At 44.4% G+C, this 19802-nt stretch overlaps 1 protein-coding gene across 1 annotated transcript in view; it reads right to left on the reverse strand.

Annotated features, from left to right (window-relative positions):
- The window catches only part of DYNC1H1 (dynein cytoplasmic 1 heavy chain 1), a 3754902-nt gene that overhangs the window by 2774943 nt on the left and 960157 nt on the right, over nt 1-19802 (reverse strand). The window contains exons 22-24 of the mRNA XM_044073590.1: nt 11221-11367; nt 10745-10885; nt 7635-7811 (exon numbers count right to left, since the gene is read on the reverse strand). Of these exons, the coding sequence (XP_043929525.1) occupies nt 7635-7811; nt 10745-10885; nt 11221-11367 (465 nt within the window). The remainder of the gene's footprint in view (nt 1-7634; nt 7812-10744; nt 10886-11220; nt 11368-19802) is intronic.

The following is a 19802-nucleotide window of genomic DNA, read 5'->3' on the forward strand; positions in this document are numbered from 1 at the left end:
AAAATTTAAACCATCTACACTTGAACTAGTAAATACTGTAACAAACAAAACAGGAAATGGGATCTTTAAAAAAGGGTAGAAGTAAATTCCATAGAAAAAAAATAGAAAGTGTTGGAACAATACATGCAGAAAAATGTTATGGAGGAGGAATAAGGTTTAAGAGACGACACAAATTGTATAATTTATGTAATGTTGCTTAGATTATACGATAATATATGTGAAGTATAATGTTTGCAAATGTAAACTGAATACAATGTATTTATTTTTATATAAACACATGTTTGCCCATGTCACAAGTGATAATTCAGTAAGTGTTTCAAAAAATACACAGATGAAAGCTCCACATACGGCAAATACCACCCAGAATTAGCCAGAAACTCTGGAGCTGCAACTGACAAAAAAATGTTTAAAATCTGTGCAGACTGCAAGTTCATCACCCAAAAAATACAAAGGCAGTTCAGTGCACTACAGTGCTAGCAACAGAAAGGAGAGGCAAATAACAGATTTCGAGCTACGAGTTTAAGTCCGACACATCCACACTCACAGGGAAAGGAAAACCAGACTTCTCAGGTCAGCAAATGCACACAGCCCAGCAGGGCAGGGGGTAAGGGGACAGAAAGCTGTTGCTCTCATTTGTCAGGATCTTGGCCACATCACAACTGGCTCTTACTCTGGTGATACAAAATGAATTGGCACAGTCGCAACAGGGGCTAGACAGCATACAAGGAAAAGCACAAAATTAGATGTTATGTACCTACCATAACGTTCCATGTTAGTTGTCTTCTCTCGCCTTCTTTCTTGCTGGATGGGTTCGGAGCCGATCCTCGGCTCCGACTCGGCACTTGCTAAGCTCGAGAGTCACTTTTTACCAGCTCGAGGCAGCCCCATATCCCATGATGCAAGGTGGTAAATACCCAGATCTCATTTGGTACCTAGAGGGAAAACTACCTAGCATAAAAACTTTCCAATAAGGAAAGAAGAGCAATAAGCCTAAAAAGGCTGTAAGGGGAAACCAGATAACTAAAACTAGAACTAACTGGTGCCCAAAGAAACAAAATCTTCCAGAGCCAAGGGAGATCAAGGTCTGTCCAGGCAAGGGGCAGGAGGGAGGTCGAAGAAAGAAGGCGAGAGAAGACAACTAACATGGAACGTTATGGTAGGTACATAACTTCTAAATGTTAAGTTGTCAATCTCGCCTTCATTCTTGCTGGATGGGACTGCGTCCCTAGCACCTCTATCCTGGGTGGCTCAATGGAACAGACTCTTGAGAACCGTGGAACCAAAACTGGCTCTATCCCTGGAGGCCAAATCCAATTTATAATGAGAAACAAAGGTATAAGGAGTGGCCCAAGTGGCTGCTGCACAAATAGTATCTAAGGGTAGCCTAGCCTGAAAGGCTGTAGAAGTGGCTAAGCCTCTAGTGGAATGTGCCTTTGGTTTTGAGCACAGCTGTTTGCCCCTAAGTTGATAAATTTCAGAAATAGTGGAAGATAGCCATCTAGACAATGTCACTTTGGAAACAGGGAGACCTTTCTTATTTTCAGCATAAGAAAGAAAGAGCTGATCAGACTTTCTGAATTGTTTTGTTCTGTCCAAATAATATCTTAGTTGGCGGTGAACATCAAGATAATGTAATTTTTGTTCCGATCTGTTGGAATAATTAGGAAAAAATACAGGGAGATCAATAGATTGGTTTAAATTTGTTTTTGAAGCAACCTTGGGCAAAAAGGATGGATTAGTTCTCAAGGATACTCTGTCCTTGTGGAAGACCAAGTATGGGGGACGAATAGAGAGGGCATGAAGTTCTGACACTCTCCTAGCAGAGGTAATAGCGACAAGGAAGAGTGTCTTCCACGAAAGAAACTTTAGTGAGCATGAAGCAGCTGGGCTCAAAGGGAGGAAGAATTAAGGATGTCAGCACTAGATTTAGGTCCCACTGAGGAGGAGGACTCCTGACAGGAGGTTTGAGGAGAAAAACTCCTTTCACAAAAGCTCTACAAAGCTTGTGGGACATAATGTTGTGATCTGCAAACCCGACATGAAAGTTCGAGATCGCAGCCAACTGAACTTTGACCGTGGAGGATGAAGAACCCGAGTGAAAGATTTCCGCTAGAAAATCCAAAACTGCATGAACAGGGGCAGTAAAGGGATCTATGCTCCTTGATTTCGCCCAAAGGGAGAAGCGTTTCCACTTGCTAGTGTAAATCCTTCTAGTAGAGGATTTAAGGGAAGCCACTATGATATCCCTAACAGGGTTAGAGATCATAGGAAGCCTGGCTAAGGAAGGAAGTGGAGCAACCAAGCTGTGAGGTTGAGAGAAGGAATGGACCGATGCAGCTGACCCGATTGGTGGATCAGAAGATCTGGCACTGGGTCCAGATGCCACGGCTGCACTAAAAGATGACTATGGCGGAACGGAAACCAAATTTGTTGAGGCCAATACAGGGCAATGAGAATCATTTTGGCTCTCAAAACAGTAGCTTTCTGGAGTACCTGTGGTATCAATGGAAAGGGAGGAAAGGCATAAAGAAGTCCCTGGGGCCAATCTTGGGTAAGAGCGTCTCTGGGGGAATGGCCCGGAAGTGGGAAGAGAGAGAAGAAGGCTGGGCATTTGCTGTTTTGGGGAGTAGCAAAAAGATCGCAACATGGGCGGCCCCACTTCTGAAAAATCTCCTCCACTATGGATTGTTTGAGAGACCACACGTGAGGCATGAGTATAGCTCTGCTCAATCTGTCCGCTAAAATGTTGGTTTTCCCAGGGATATGTGTTGCTACCAGAAACCGATGAGAGGAGATCGCCCATTGCCAAAGTCTGAGAGCCTCTCGACACAAGGGGTAGGGACTTGGTTCCACCCTGCTTGTTGATGTACCACACTACGGACATGTTGTCCATGTGAACTGCAATTGTTCCCAAGGGAAGAAAGTCGTTGAGGGCTTGCAACGTTAAAAGCACTGCTCTCATCTCTAGGACATTTATGTGCAGGTGGTATTCGAACGGTTGCCACGTCCCATGAACCATCCTGCCCTGATAATGACCCCCCCCACCCGATCAGGGCGGCGTCCGTAGTGACTGTGGCTACCGGGGCCGGGGAAACAAAGGGTCTGCCCTGATGAACCTGGGGAGAAGAAATCCACCAGGATAGGTGGTTTTTGCAAGTTTGTGTCACCAGAATTTGGTGACGCATGGGAAGTTGTTGGTAGGACCATTGGGTGAACAACATCCATTGAAGGAGATGCATGTAAAAGTGGGCCAAAGGAAGAAGAGTAATGGCAGCTGCCATGAGGCCCAATACTTTTAGGACCAGTCTCGCTTGCACCTTTCTGCTGGCAAGGATGATCCACACATGGTTTTGGATATCTAGGATTCTCTGGCTTGTGAGGTTTGCTGACATCCGAACAGTGTCTAAATTTGTGCCTATAAAAGTAATAGACTGGCAGGGCAATAAGGAGGATTTTTCGTAGTTGATCGAAATTCCTAATTGAGTGCAGAGATCTAGGGTGTAATCTCTGGCTTGGAGAAGTTGATGCCTGGTGGTGGCTGAGAGGAGCCAGTCGTCGAGATACGGAAACACCTGGAATCCTTGACGTCTCAGGTGAGCCGTGACCACTGCCATGCATTTGGTGAACACTCTGGGGGCTGTAGTGAGACCAAAGGGCAGGGCTCTGAATTGAAAATGACTGGACCCCAGCCGGAAGCGGAGAAACCTTCTGGAGCGTCTGTGGATTTTTATGTGATAGTACGCATTCTGAAGGTCTACTGAGCACATCCAGTTGTCTTTGCCCAAGAAGGGTAAAATCGATTGAAGTGTGACCATCCGAAATCTTGTCTTTTTCACAGACTTGTTGAGTCTGCTGAGGTCCAATATTGGTCTCCAATCTCCTGTCTTTTTGGGAACCAAAAAGAACCTTGAGTAGATTCCGGGCTCTGAATGGTCTGTTGGAACTGGCTGAATGGCTCTTTTTTGTAGAAGCTTTGATACTTCTAATTTTGCAATTTCCCTTAGACCGGGTGGAACATCTGGAAGGGAATTTTTGTGAGTGAAGGGACTTTCCTCGAAAGGAATCTTGTAACCCTCGGATATAATCGACTGTACCCATTTGTCTTGTGAAAGGGAAAGCCAGGCTTCTGGGTACAGCGATAATCTTCCCCCGACTGCCTCCAAGGATGGACAGTCGGGCAACACCTCAGGGATGCTGGAAGGGCTGGTCAGAGAGAGGCTCTCTGCTGCCCTGGTTCTGCGGACCCCCTCTGCCCCTAGGGTGGCGTCTATTATTATTACCCCCTCTACCTCTAGGGGTAAACTGACCACGTGTGTCCGGCGTGACTCCCTGGGATTTACGGAACCACATCTTTCCCCCCCTTCTGTCCTTTAGGGTAAGGCCTAGAAGGGGTAGAAAAACGGACTCCTACGGCAGAAAGAGTCTTGCCGTCTTGCTCACACCTGGTCAACGTATCCTTCACCTGAGGACCAAACAATGTTGACCCATCGAAGGGAGAGTTTGTGAAGGACGCCTTAAAAGGATCTGCAAAATTACAGAGCCGCATCCAGGACTGACATCTGAGAGCCACTCCTGTCCCTGCAGCTCTACTCGCTCCATCTGCTGCATACGAAATCAGCCGCATGGAGGAGTTGGTTATGGAGTTAAGGATTCCTAGCTGAGTAGCAATCTTGTCTCGAGCCCCTGCAGCTGTAGGATCCTGTACTACTTCACCTAATTCTTTAAGGATGTCCCTTTGAAGTCTGGTGAAGTGACATAAGTAATTCAGCGAACGCATGGCAAAGGTCGCTGAGGAGAACATCCGCTTCCCATACCTGTCCATGGTCCTAGAATCCTTGTTAGGAGGATGGACTGGTACGGAAGGATCTGCGAGTTCCTTCTTGGTGGCGGCTGCCACCACCATGGCATCAACAGGGACACCTTTTGTAAGAAAAAGTTTCTCGGAAGGGGCTGTTATAAATTTAGAAGGCCTCCAGGGAACTGGTTCTACGGAATCAGGAGATGCCCATGCCTTCCAAGCTATCACCTCCATGAGGGGGTCGAAAGGCGGAGACACCCAGGAGGTGGAGGGTCGAGATCCAAACGCCTCTAGGTATACCGACTCATCCTCGGAGGGATTAATGGAGGGCCAGTTTCCCCTCTGTTTAAGGAGTTCTAAGATGTCTGAAAAAGAGATCCTCAGAGGGGGGTCTTGGGGACCCCTCCGACTCATCTAAGTCGGTATCTGAAGTAGTAGACTCAGGGGAGTCCAAGTGCTTCCTCTTAAGTCCTCTTACGCGGAGGATCTCCTGACTGATCAGGAGAATCCTCGGAAGAGGGGGTTCTTCCCAGTGGGGAAACCTGAGGCGGTGGATCTCTCGGTCCGGGAGCAAGAGAGTGGGAAGAGACATCTACAGGCACCATAGAGGGAGGAGCTAAGGGGATAGACTGCTGACTGAGCCCAGGGGCCAGCACACTCCTCATCGCCTCAAAGGCTCCCCTCCCAGGGAGATCAGAGAGACCCCGCTCCGAAGAAACAGGGACTCCCGGGCCCACCGAAAGGGAGGGCTCCGAGGCAGATGTCGGGGCCGAGCTCACCAAGGCCGAAGCCCCGAGGGGAAGAGCGGGGTTGGACAAGGGTCCAATGCCACTCACCCCCTCGGAGCAGACCAGGGAAGACAGACCACTGGATCCCTCCAAGGAAGGTCTCTAGGAGGAGATAAGAGTAGAAGCTGAAGGAGCAGAAAGGGGTGGTATCTGCCACGCAGCCGTAGCAGTGACTATTCCCATAGACTCCGGCTCCGAGCTCTGGAGGAGAGTCGAAGGAGGAACTTGAAGTAGTCTGTTGAGACGGACTATGAAGCATTTGGGCTAGTGCCTGTGATTTTAACAATCTGCTTACCACTCTCTCTAAATCATGGTCTGAGAGCCTGGAAGACCTTGATGATCGGCTCTGATGGCTCCGCTCCGAAAGAAGAGGAGAGGTCGGAGCCGACAGTATCGGCTCCAAAGAGGGAGACCTGGACCGCTTCCTCGATGGAACCATCGGAGCCGAAGAACCCTCGGTTCCAGACGGAGCCGACAACTTATCGGCTCCAAGCCTGGTCAAATTTGTATCGGCCAAGGAAATAATGGTATCGGAACCGGTCGGCGCCGACACTGAAGCCTTAGCCACATGGTGGTCTGAGCCGGTCGGAGCAGACACCAATGTGGCAGTTAAAGTATCGGCACCGATAGCCATCAGTGCCGAAGATTTAGTCAAGATAAGATAGGCTCCAGCCAGAGCCGATCTCGACTCCAAAGGAGTCGGAGCCAGGGCCGAAGGCTTAGTAGCAGAAGCCTGGGCCTTGGAAGTCTTAGAGGGCTTGCCCGAAGACTTAAACGGGGAGCCCTCCGGTTTAAGAAGTCCTCTCAATATTAATTTATTTCTCCTTTCCTGCAGGACTCTCTGGCTGAAAGAGTGACAAATAGCACAGGAGTCCTGCAGGTGGAGAGGTCCCAGGCAGTAGATACAAGAAGTGTGACCGTCTGTCAGAGACATCTTCTGACAGCACGAGTCACACTTCTTGAAGCCTGAGACCCTCTGTTCTTTGGACATAGTGATATCCACACAACACACACAGACCCAGATTCAGAAAAATTTAACTTAAATGGGGAAAAAACAAACCCACACACACACCCTGACAGGAAGGGATGGGAGGGGATTGAAGGCCCGACTAAATAAAACAACTAGGGAAACAGTAAAACTAGAGCTAAAGACCCTACAACTAACTAAAAGTGACAAAATCTAATAAGTGAGAGAAAAATTAGGAATGGGGTGACTAAAATTTGTATAACAAATTACTTACCAAGAGCTGGTAAAAGGAGTACCTCATCAGCGAAGCGGCAAACGAGATCTGGGTATTTACCGCCTTGCATCATGGGATATGGGGCTGCCTCAAGCTGGTAAAAGTGACTCTCGAGCTTAGCAAGTGCCGAGTCGGAGCCGAGGATCGGCTCTGAACCCATCCAGCAAGAATGAAGGCGAGATTGACAACTTAACATCAAGTGTTAAAGATGAAACACTTGTGCAGTACAGGGGTTAAGAGCCACCCAGAGGAGCTGTCAGCCAACAAGGATTGCTTGTCCCCTCACCAGAATCCCAGTAGTGACTTCACCATGATTTAACTAAAGCCTCTGGGTGGTAGACAAACTACCCACATTACCAAAGGGACTCAAAGCATTATCCTACAAAGCATCGCATTAACCACTGAAAGCTATTACCATCAGGCAGGGATCTTGAACTGAGAACCCAATCCCAAGATATACAATGCAATCTTTTTCCCTTTCATTAAGGATTGTGGCTGCATGCAAAACATCCTCTACAACACCCTCCCTCAACATGCCCAATCTACCATGACGGCACCATAAGGTGCCCAAAGCCACTAATTAAAATTCAAGTCATCAAGCCCATAGCCAGGGCTTCATTATTCGACACCATGCCTGGTTCCAGTGAGGCAGTATAACGAATGCAGCATGCAATGGAAAATGCTGTCAAGTAGAGGAAAAGGTATGCAGTCTATTAACATGGGAAGCTCTGCAGCAATAGTTACACTGTATGACATTCTGAAATGAAGCAAGTGTCAGACAGATCTAAACAAACACTCAATATTTACCTTTCCATAATCAATGACTACTGGCCCAAACTCTTTTCGTGTTTCTGCATTGTCAAATGTTCCTCTGGCTTTCCTAATTTCAACAAGCAAGAGCTGCCACTTGTTGAGATCATCTCCTAGACGATTGTAGATATTTTCTGGTTGCATATCCCACAGACTCTGATACTGCAGCCACACCTACAAAAGAAAAACATATAATTTTTGTTTTGCTCTCTCCAACTCAGCCAGTACTCTGCTTGTAGCATCAACATCCTCAGTTTAAAAAATGTCCGTGTCCTTCCCAGTTTGCCCTCAGACAGATCAACACAAAGAGCTAGACAATTTAAACTGATTGCCGTTTCTTCTGCATGCAATTTACATATCATAAAATGCAATGTTTGAACTCAGTAAATCCTCTTCGTAGATCAGCAAACAAAGTGTGCTTCCATGTACAAATATGAACTTACCTAGAACAAATTTATTGAAACAAGGCAGTGTGGTTAAGGAGCTTAACAGTATAATTATATTAACATAATTTAATCTCTATTTATCTGCAATAGACAGAGGTCAAATATTAATGCATTTCAGTTTGGCATTCTGTAAACTTTAGGAGCAAGAAATATTTTAAAACGTTGTACATAGCATGGTTTTGTAATTACTGATGCAAATATGAAGCAATATTTGACACCTAAAGGTGTCTGTAGGAGTTAACTGCGGATGCACCTGGACACGTTACTAGTATATATTTTCTTTAACTCCTAAGCCTTTGCTCCAGTCAACTGCCAGGTCCATCAGCTTAATATCTGCTGACCTTGGAGCCTTTTCCAACTACTGGATAGAGAGTAACTAGGGAAATCAAAGGGCAAGATGAGGCAGGACAAACAGGATGGTGGGGGAAAAAATCAGTAACGATACACTGAAGAGACTGGCAACATGACATGGGGACAACAGAAAAAGACATGGGAGTAAGAGGATGCAACTCTTTCAGAGGGGAAAAAACAAGCAGAAAAATGGAAGAAAAGGTGGTAACAGGAGAGCAGGAATTAAAAAACGGAGCAAGAAGACAGTATTACAGATTCTACATGAATTAATGCAAAAATGTGCATTAACAAAATAGTGGACATGGAGAAAGATGGCTGGGTGAAGAGGAAAGAAGGGAAAGGGGCACTCACTGGGGAAATGGGGGAAACCACAGGAAGGAGTAAAAGCAGAATGCCTTATGAAGACCTGAGGCGGAAGTAGAGGAAGCCTCAGAGAAAGATATGGAAAGGCTGGGAGAATGAAGAGTGGCAAATTAGGAAAGAAGAATGGCAAAAGTCCCTCAAAAAGACAAATGCATGATAATGTATGGGATGGGAGATTAGACAGACAGATATGCAGACGGTTCATCACACCAAACAAATTACATACAGAAAGAAGGAAAACTGATTCAATATGCTGGAAATGAGTGACAGAAGCAGGCCTGAAACTAAGTTCTAGGAGTGTACTCGATCTGAAAAAAGTCGGGACAGGGGTTCTGAAAATTTAGAACAGAACACATAGAAAAGGGAAATCTCTTGAGAATTGTGCATGGGGGTATAAGGAATGAAGAAAGGTACTGGAAAAATGTGGGCATTAAGACCAATAGCAACAGAGGTGAAGAATGTAATAAGCCAGAAAATGGAAATAGGCAAATGCCAGAAAGAGGAGCTGGACAAGCAGAATTCTACACAATCTAAATATATGGTGCAAAAGTAGAGGGAGTAAAAGGGAAGAATGGAAGGAGGTGATGAGCTGCTACCATTCAAAAGGGAGGAAGGGGGTGAATAACTAGAATAGCAATGAGAAGCTGCCAAACACTGCTGTAAAACAACAAGTGCACCATGCTTGAGGACTGTGCAATATGTAACTGATTGAAAATGAAGACTAATTAAAAAAGATGCTTTGGGCCTGTAAAGCCACTGCTGGTATTAAGTGGAATTCTACTGTAAATTTACAGTGATTATACCTAACTGGGATTTAACAGGTATTGTACTTCTGTTGGTTACAACAGCAACACAGTTAAAAACTGAAAGCAGGCTTCCTAATAACTTTGTGCAACACAGAGCACCAAAAGAATGGTGGAGGAATAAAGTGCATCAAAACACAAAGTATGGACTACCTTACCTTTGTCAATACCAAGTGCCCACCACCTACTATACCTCAGTCTTTCGTGGTGGAACTCTGTTTATTTCTACTTTTAAGCAAAACATAACACATGAAAGGAATCTACTCCTCAGCCAATGCAAGTTCATTGTTTTATGACTCCAACTCCCACCCTCTTTCTCACTTTCAGAAGAGAGACAGGAAGTGAGATTTAATATGTGAAGTATAAGCTGGTATGGAGTACATTATCCTAGGGTACTATACTTCCAAAACCCCCAGTACCCACAAAGGCCTTACCTGCGTCTTTTCATCCTCTAAAATAGACCCTGGAGTTATTTGGATGTGTTCTCTTAAGAAAAATCAGATTTAGAGGGAGAGTACTCTTATTGAATCCATTTTAAGAGCACTAGAATGCACCTCAGAAAATTTAACTCCCTTAATTTTTAATATTCTCCTAATCCTACTGTTAACTGTTCAATGAGTAATGGGATTTGTACTATAATGTGGGCAATAGTAATCCACATCCTGAACACAGTTTACTTTAACGGTTTAATCCAATGAGCCAAACCATGGAGACATAAGAAAAGCTCAGCATTTCAGGCAGTCAAATCTACCCAAGCAGCAAGTGTCTGGGAACAAGAACACTCATCCATCTACCTACTTGACTGAATGACTTTAAACTTCAATGAACCCCTCCCACAGAGGGAATAAGACAGCGCATTTCCTAGATCTAGTAGCTAAAGTAATTTTAACTGGACTAATCCTTTGTACTCTTAGTCCAGCCACCCTCTGAGTAACAGGTGGGGTTAACAGATCTGACAAGAGGTTTCTGGATTACCTCTATTTTCTCTAACAACATGTGGGGAGATAGTTAAGATACCATGTTTTATGACAAATTGCTTTGCCGTAGCCAAATGAAACTGTTGGTCTTCTGCTGCAACTGGTCTTTTAATTACATCTAGTCACCAGTGAATAAGAAAACAGTTTTAATTAACATAAGGTCATACCTTAACATATTTCTCAACTTCAGACACTATTCCCATTACAGCTGAATAAGCTTCATGTAAGGCAGCAGGACCATCAGGCATCCTAGTCAGTGCATTTCGATAGAACTTCTCTTCCTCAGAAAGTTCATAATGAACTCCCACCTGTGGAAAAATGTCAAAAATGCATTTTAGTGCAACAGATGTCAGCCTAGTTTTACTCAATTTAAGACTTTTTTTTAACAATTAACCAGACAAACAAATCATATTACTGAACAATCTGAGCTTCAGTCTTTACACAAAAAGGCAAGTATAATAAGCTACATACAAAATTTCTGCCAAAATCCTAAACAAGGGACAATGTAAAGACATGGACTGCGAAGGTAAATGAAACAAAACTGTTCAATGCTTGAACTCTTCAGCACTGGCAAGTAACAAATTTTGGAGTCAAAACATGAATGCAGTTCCTACGTACGAAATGTTTGCAAAATAAACAGTACCTGATATCTCTGACTCTGAATTCTAGGCAAAGATAAGATGATAGTTTTCCAGGCAAACATTTCTTGATAGAGCTTGTACCTACAATCTTCAATTGGTGGATTCAAGTATATCACTTGATTGGTTATCCTCAGTTCATGCACAACATTCTATACAATGAAAAAATTAAAAGCATTAACATTTCAGCTTTCGTACACATCACAAGTAAAATACAGTTATGAGGTATGTAATGCAATGCTGTAATATAATACAAGCTGATACAGGTCTTCAGAAGCATAAAGCATTGTAAGCTCATTTACAATAACAGTGCAACTTTAGAGAGTGGTAAACAGAAATTCATAATACATGGGTTTACAACCTATGCAGACAAGTCTTCAACCCAGTCAGACTCGGATAACTTTTGGAGGTACATGAGGCACTCATACAGCCAGTGTTACTGCAAACCCTCTATTCTTAGAGAACTCTTATCTCTCAAAAGTAAAGCACAGCTATATTTAAACACAAAATAAGACACAAAAATTCAAAGAAAAATCACCTAGAAGGGAAAAAAAGGGTCGTGCCCTGCATAGCCACTTAATACCAACATGGAATCAGGAGTTATATTAAGGAAAACTACTCCAAAAGATGGAACAGAAAATGCATCCACTACTAGGGTTGCAATTCAAGGGATACCAGAAGTCTGGAATCTGCTGATTCTGTGAAAAGGCAAACAGGGTTACCTCACTCATATCACACCGTAATGAAAGCTGAAAGATTTTTAGATTCAGCTTCCATTTACAGGGACTGCAAACCTGTTCAGGTGATACATCAAGTCATTTAGTACTGAAGAAATAGCTCTGTTTAATGCCACATCCCAGCCTATCGAGAACACTGGCATGTTCCCTCTAAAAACAGCAAAGGATTTGGTGGTCACTGTCTGTTGCCATACTGGCTCCACAAATGGCATTCTTGGACTGGCTTTGACCTATGTCACCTACAAACTAACTTGTGTGAATGGGTGAATTAGAATTACCCTCCCCAGACATCTGAGGTACCAAATGAACTCTCATATGTAGCCTTACTAACAAGGCTACAAGAAGGGAAGACATGTACCCACAAGTTTTCAGGATAGCTCTTGCAGTCATGGATTGTTTTAACAGGGCAGCTTGAGGTGGAGGGGGGGCCTATGTACCGCAAGCCTGTTAGAGATCGTAATACTTTACAGGGAGTCTAAAAAGAAACTTGCAATCCAAATGGCAACTCAAACATGCCCTCTGACAATCCCTTCGCCCAACTCTTCAGGGACTATCAAGGTTACAGTTGAGAGAATGCTTATTCAGTTTCGAGATGGGCCCCTGCAGTAGTTTTGAAAAATCAGTGCTAAAGGCACATCTCTTCACACATCACCTGACTAAGATGTCTCTGATACATGGGTTTGACAACTAGTTTTGACACAGAATGACAGCAGAAAGTTAACTTGCCAAATCTATCAAAAATGCAACTCTGTCAATTGGCAGTATATTACCAGACACCAGCTTTGATCCTCTGGCTGCATCCAGCTAACCCATGGCAGAAACGAACATTAAGCAAGTTACTCCACAATACTATGGACGGAGAATGAAAGGGGTCTAGATGTTTATGGGACACTAAAATGCATGCATTTGTTTTCTCTGCTGAAGGGAAAAGGATTCTAGTGCCCTACTTTAAAAGGTTAGATTACTTGCTGTTAGCGGAACTGGAGAAGCCATTCTAGCAGTTTGAAGATCTGGGTAAGGTTTGCCAAACGAAAGCAGAAATTTTGCTGAGATATAGACCCAATGGCTCTTTCAGCACCTATGGTTGTACTATTGGAAACCACATGTGCCACGGCCTGAAGAAAGCTAGGATTACCTTGGTTGGCATTACAAAAAGTACAGTTGTGTACCTACCATAAATGTAGATATTAGAGTGTATTCACTGTTGCAGTCATTACAATTGGGTTATCCTACTGGCAGGCTACCCGCAGTCAGCCCGAGTTCCAAAGTCTAGGTCCGGCGTCAGTTGTTGTTGCCTCCTCCCTGACTTCAGTGCGCCAGGGGTATAAAAGATGCAGTAGACGCCATTTTCTTCAGTTTTTCTTGCCCCAGATGTCAGGTGCCCCTAAAATGGTAGGCTAAATTATGTCAATATGCCTGCATACACAAAAAACAACTTTTCCTTCATCTACAAGCAAATACACCATATAGGTTGTATAGAATAGAGAAGTACAGATAAGTCCCAGCAAGGAAAAGGGGGATGGTGAGAGGGTAACCTGGACTGCAACAAATGAATACACTCAACATCTACATTTATGGTAGGTACACAACTGTACTATGCTCATCATGTTTCACTGTTGCAGTCATTACAATTGGGTTGAAACCCAAAGCTAAGGTTGGGAGGCTGGTGCTAAATAGATTAGGAGAGGCTAGCAGGCCCTGCAGAATTGCAGTGGCAAAGCCTGCCCTGGATTTACAGTAGAGAGGTAAGTGATAGTGCTTTGTAAAAGTATGCACTGAACTCCAAGTTGCAGCCTCTAAGATGTCTTTGGTTGGTACTCCTCCGAGGAAGGCTGCTGCTCTGGTTGAATGAGGCCTAATGCCCTTAGGCACTGATTTGCCATGCTGTGAATAGCAGAAACGAATGCAGTGACCTATCCACTTTGAAACAGTCTGCTTTGAGATGGGCTTTCCTTGTGATCCTGCAGCATATGCCACTAGAAGTTGTTCAGTCTTTCGGAAAGTTTTGGTTCTGTCTAAGTAGAAGCACAGCTGCCTGTGAATGTCCAAAGAATGCAGAAGTCTCTCACCCTATTCTGTGGGTTTGGGTAAAAGGTAGGCAAATGAATTGTTTGGTTAAGGGCCACACTGGACACTACCTTAGGCATAAATGTAGGGTTTGTCCTCCGAGGAACACTGTCAGGATGGAAAATGATAAAAAGGTTTCACAGCCATGAGTGCCTGTAACTCAGACTCGTCTAGCGGAGGTTATTGCTAGGAGCAGAGCTGTTTTCCAGGATAAGAATTTTATATCAGCTGCAAAGGCTGGCTCAAACGGAGGCAGTATGAGTTTTTCCAGCAGGTATTGGTGCTCTCCTTGGGGGTCTTATGTTTTTGGCCCCTCTGAGGTACTGCCTTAGTAATGGATGAGAAAAAATATGTGGTTCTGTATTGTAATGAGCTGAAATGGCAGAGGCATGAATTTTAATTGATGAAAAGGGAAAGGCCTTTATCCAGCATCTCAGTTAAGTATTGCAAAATCTGAGGAATATTTGGAACAATCGTGTCAATACCTTGTGCCTGGTTCCAAGCACAGATCTATTCCATTTTTCTGCATAAAAGTTTCTGGTGCTAGGCCTCCTGGCCTCCAAAATAACATCCATCACTGCTTTAGAGAGAGGTGCGTCTTGAATGGTTACATTATCTGCCATGCTGCCAGGTTTAAGGTCCTGAGTTGGCTGTGCAGCATCTGTCTTGTTGGGTCAATAAGTGAGGAATTTGAGGTAATGTCCAAGCTGGGCAGTGAGACAAGCTCTTTAGGATTGGGTACCCCTGCTGGGCCAGTCTGGGGCAATCACTATCATTTTTGGCTTCTGTCTGACCTTGAGGAGTACCTACGGGAGGAGAAGCAGAGGAGGAAAGGCATATACCGTTAGGTTTTTCCAGCTGAAAGATAGAGCATCTACTTTCCATGCTTGCTTGTAAGTCCTTGTGCAGAATCTCTGTAGTTGGCAGCTGTGAGGGGAGGCAAAAAGGTCTATGTCCGGGCATCTCCAGTTCCTTGTCATCATGCTGAAGACTTGTGGATACAATTTCCACTCATGGGGATCCAATTAGGTTTCTGCTTAGTTCGTCTGCCAAAGTATTTATCCTTCCTGGCAGGAATTGTGCTTGCAGATGTACTTGGTAAGTCAATGCTGTGTCCCACAAGTTCATGGCTAGTCTGCAGAGGGGGAAGGAATGAGTGCCCCCCTGCTTGTTTATATACCACGACTGTAGTATTGTCCATCTTTATCAGTAGTTGTCCTGGATGAAGTAGATCCTTGAAGGCTGTCAGGGCATTCTGAACAGCTAGCATCTCTTTTTGACTGATATGTAGATGCATTTGACTTGCGGACCATGTGCCCTGAATACATCTTCCTGCCATGTGGGCGCCCCCCCCAAAGGCATAATCTGATGCATCTGTTGTCAATGTCTGCCTGGCTGTGGGTAAAGTGAATGGCTGTCCTGTGTTGTGGTGACAGGCTTTTGACCACCATCGAAACTCCTGTTGCAGGCAGGGAATGAGGGTAATTATTGTTTCCAGGCTGTGGCAATGTTGAGTCCAAACACTTTTTAGATACAACTGAAGTTTCCTCATATGCAGTCTTGCATATGGAATTAGCAGAATGCAGGATGCCATGAAGCCCAAAGCCTGCAGAATTTTTCTTGCAGATAACTGGGTCTTTGTTGCCAACATTTTGAAATACGTAGTCAGTTGTCTGTCTGGCATGAGATAAGCCATCTGGGCAGTTGTATTTAAGCTTGCACCCAGGAATATTATCTCTTGAGAGGGTACGAGTTTTGATTTCTTTTCATTTACTGTGTACCCTAGACCTGTTAGTAATCTTTTTACAAATGCCAGATGCTGTATTAGAATGTTCTTGTTCTCTGCTTGAATAAGGCAGTCGTTGAAGTAAGGATATATTTGTATTCCTCTGTCTGCAAAATGCAATTACTGGTGCCAGGCATTTTGTAAAGACCCTGGGCGCAGTAGATGAGCCAAAGGGCAGTGCAGAGAATTGGTAGTGCATTGAGCCAGCAATAAATCTGAGCTATCTTCTGCATGATTGTCTGATTGGGACATGCAGGTATGCCTCTTTTAGGTCTAAAGTCACAAGCGAAGCCTTCTTGCCCAGCACGGTCAGAAGCTGCTGCAGAGTTAACATTTTGAATTTTGGAACATCCAGGAATGTGTTTAGGATAGACAGGTCCCGTATTAGTCTCCAGGCTTTGTCCTTCCTGGGCACCAAGAATAGCCTTGAGTAAAATCCTAGTCCCTGCTCTTGCTGTGGTACTTGCTGAATGGCTCTCATGTCCATGAGGGATAAAACTTATTTTTGTGCCTCTGCCCATTGATTGTGTGGCAGGTCTGGCATACCATTTGGCCTTGGCAGGGTGTGAAACTGGAACCTGTAGCCTTGTAATACGATATTTAAGACCCATCTGTCCTGGGTGATCATGTGCCAATTTTGTGAAAAAAGTGCTAGTTTTCCCCCCAAAGGAGCTACCAGAAGATAAGTGCTTGGTGCTGGCAGGGGAAGTCATTGTTTCTTGTATGGCCATGATTATTACTCTCCCTTTTGGAGGTAGAAGCACCCCACTGTTTAGGCCTGTATGAGCCTTGGGGCTGTGATCTGCCTCTGGGGCGTCCGTATCTGCCTCTGTGGCCTGTCTGACACTGGAAAGGACCAATTCTTTGTAGGCCAGTTCCTCCTAAATCTGGGAGGCTGTACCTGTAAGAAATCCTTGACTGTTTGCATAGATTTAGCTTTGTCCTCAATTTTCTTCAACACCTCTTCTGCTGTAACATCAAACAAGGCATCATGCTGTAATGGAGCATCTAATAGTTTTGCTTTAACATGATCGGGCAGATTCTGTTCTTTTAACCAAGCATGCCTCCTAATGACAGAACCTATAACAGCGGCCCTGCAAAAGGCCTCTAGAGAATCAAAACCACATTGCAAAGTATGCTTTCCCACTTGTTCAGCTGCATGCAATAAATCCTGCATTTCTTTGTTTTCTGCACATTCTGAATTTGTCAAAATTTTCTGTTTAAGCAGCGACATAAGATATTGCTGATATTTAAGCATATGAAACTGACAATTTAAAGCTCTTTACAGCCAAGGTAGCAGAAGTATAAATCTTTTTCCCCCATCTGTCCAGGGCCCTTGAATCCCTATCAGAGGGGATAGGGTTTTTTGCAGTGGAAGCCTTGACCCCTTTGGGACCCTGAGAGATAGTTTCTGGGTCAGCAGCAGGGTTTTTATAAAGAAATTTATGTGAATCAGGAACCCTGCAGTATCTGTCTGGCTTAACAGGAGCTGGTGGTAAAGAGTCAGGAGACAGACTGGACTCTGAAAATACATCTACAATGTCTAAAACAGGAGGAATAGCTAGGGGCCTATGCTGAGGTAATAAAAGGAAGTCTCTGAGCCTTTTCTTGGATTCAGAGTAATCTTGGTTCTCCCAGTGGAAATGCTCCCTCATAGTATGCAGGGTCTTCCCAAAAGAATAATCCTCAGGAGGAGAGGCTGAAGGGATAGATTCTTCAGCATCAGAATCCTCATAGGGAGGAAGAGTATATTCCTGTTCAGAAGAGGAATCAGAGGAAATGGAAACCTGATCTGAAGATTCATATTCTATGTCTTGCCTAGGCCTCTATCAGAAGGGGGATGGGAACCCCTGATCAAAGTAATTAGGTCTTCGGCCATTTTAAGCATCTGTTTTTTAGGCATGAAGGCCTGTCCTTGTTTCTTTGTCTTTAGAGCTGCTTTAGTCTTTGCCTTTGAAGCTGAAGGTGGTTTTACATACAACTGTGCAGGCCTGAAAACACCCTCAAAAGCCGATGACTGCTCAGCGGCTCCGGACCCATCTGATGGATTAGTTTCCGACTGTCCAATACCTTGAGTTTCCAGCAGCCTAGTCGGCTCCGCGTGGGAGTCAGAAGCGGCCTGTGGCTCTGAAGTAGCAGGCGTCAGGGGCTGCGTAAGTGCCTCACTGACAACCGGCGACAGGGCTAGCGAAAGCCTAGTCGGTTTTTGGACCTCGGATGCCTGTCCTTTTCTTTTTCTTTGCGCTTTTTATAAACTCCGGTAGTCGGCTGTTCCGACGGCATTATATAATGAAATCTTCTACTAAAGTAATGAAATGCAAAATCGTACCGATGCTTAACAGTGCGTTGATTAAATCTAGCACAAAACCGACAGCTAGCAACGTCGTGGTCAGGGCCTAGGCAAGGAATACAGTAAGAATGAAAATCCTTGAGTTATTTGCTTCCCACAAGAAATACAATTATTAACTTTTTCTGACATTGGTCTGGAGCAAGAAAAAAGTTTACCCAATGGGGTACTTAGCTTTAATGAAGACTTCGGATCTGAAATTCGAATTTGAAATTCTCAGGAGTCAGCCGACCGGCACTTGCGAATTGCTTTTGCTTCGGGCACCGCACAGCAAGAAAGACTGAAGAAAATGGTGTCGGCTGCATCTTTTATACCCCTGGCGCACTGACATCAGGGATTAAGCGACAGCAACCGACGCCGGACCTAGACTTTGGAACTCTGGCCGACTGCAGGTAGCCTGCCAGCAGGATAACCCAATTGTAATGACTACAACAGTGACACTATGAACATCTCTAGAATGAAACGGAGGAAGGGGAAGCTTATAGATGACACCTATATCCCTGGACTTACCTCCAGAAGGTGGAATGGAGGGAATTCTTGCATCTCCTTTACTTGACGTTGGCTGGAGACATGAAAGGATTTGCAATGTGATCTACCCTAAAAATGGAAAAGCTTTCACGTGAATGATCAGCTTCAGAAAACCCTTCAAAGAGGGCAAATCAGGAGAGTTACCTGCTAGGCATATAGTCAACACTGTCAAAGGCTGTAAGAGATTGCACAGAATGTTCCTCTATCAGACTGTCATTGCCCCAAAAAATGTTGGCGAGATCAGATTCTCCCATGCCTGTTGATGTACCATACTAACAGCAAAGTTAAAGCAGTGCATAGTTACAACCCTGTGAAACAGTGTACTCAAAGGCTGCTACTAATAGATCCGCCTACTACAGTATTTCCTCTACCCTACAGCAGATGCATCCGAGGCAACTGGTGCATGGAAATTAGAAAGGTTCCCTGTAATGAAATGCGTTGCTCACCAGTGAAACACAGCCTTTCTAGCCTTACAAATTTTGAAGTTGCAAGCCACAGAGGGGCAACATTCGGACCAGTAGTCTTAAACAGTCCACTTGAAGATCTTCAAACAGCCCAGCAGGACATACCACGCTCATTACATCCAAGATTAAAAAAAAAAAAAAAAAAAAAAGTCTGCCACGAAGGCCCAAGATGCAAGCATTTGAGCTACTGCATTCTGCAGGACCAGTAACCCCTCCCACTGCAGACATTCCCAAATGGTGTTTAGAGTGCATCTAATAAAGATTGCAGTTTGCACTAGTTTTGGTTCCAAATACGGCTTTGCAAAGTCAACCTTAGCAGACACTCAGACATAGCTTCTAAGGCTGGACCAAGAAGTCAGTTGCCTATCTAAATTAATAATTTTATTACCTGCAATCTCTGATAAACAACTACAGTGGACAAGCACATGGTAAGCACTGGGAGAAGCAGAAGAGAGAATGAATAGCAAAGCGTCCACAACTGACAAATACCTCCGACCAAAATTTGCAGGTACCCCCCTGAACGTGCCAGCAATTATATGGATATGTGCTTTTGAGGTCCAAAGAGCACATCCCATCTCCAATATGAAAAGACTGACTGCATCTTGATCACACAAAGGGTTTCTACTGTAATAAAAGAATTTGAGTCACTGAGCATAGT

This window comes from Protopterus annectens, chromosome 6.part0, assembly GCF_019279795.1.
Source record: "Protopterus annectens isolate FY-2018-M chromosome 6.part0, PAN1.0, whole genome shotgun sequence".
NCBI classification, from domain to species: Eukaryota; Metazoa; Chordata; order Ceratodontiformes; family Protopteridae; genus Protopterus; species Protopterus annectens.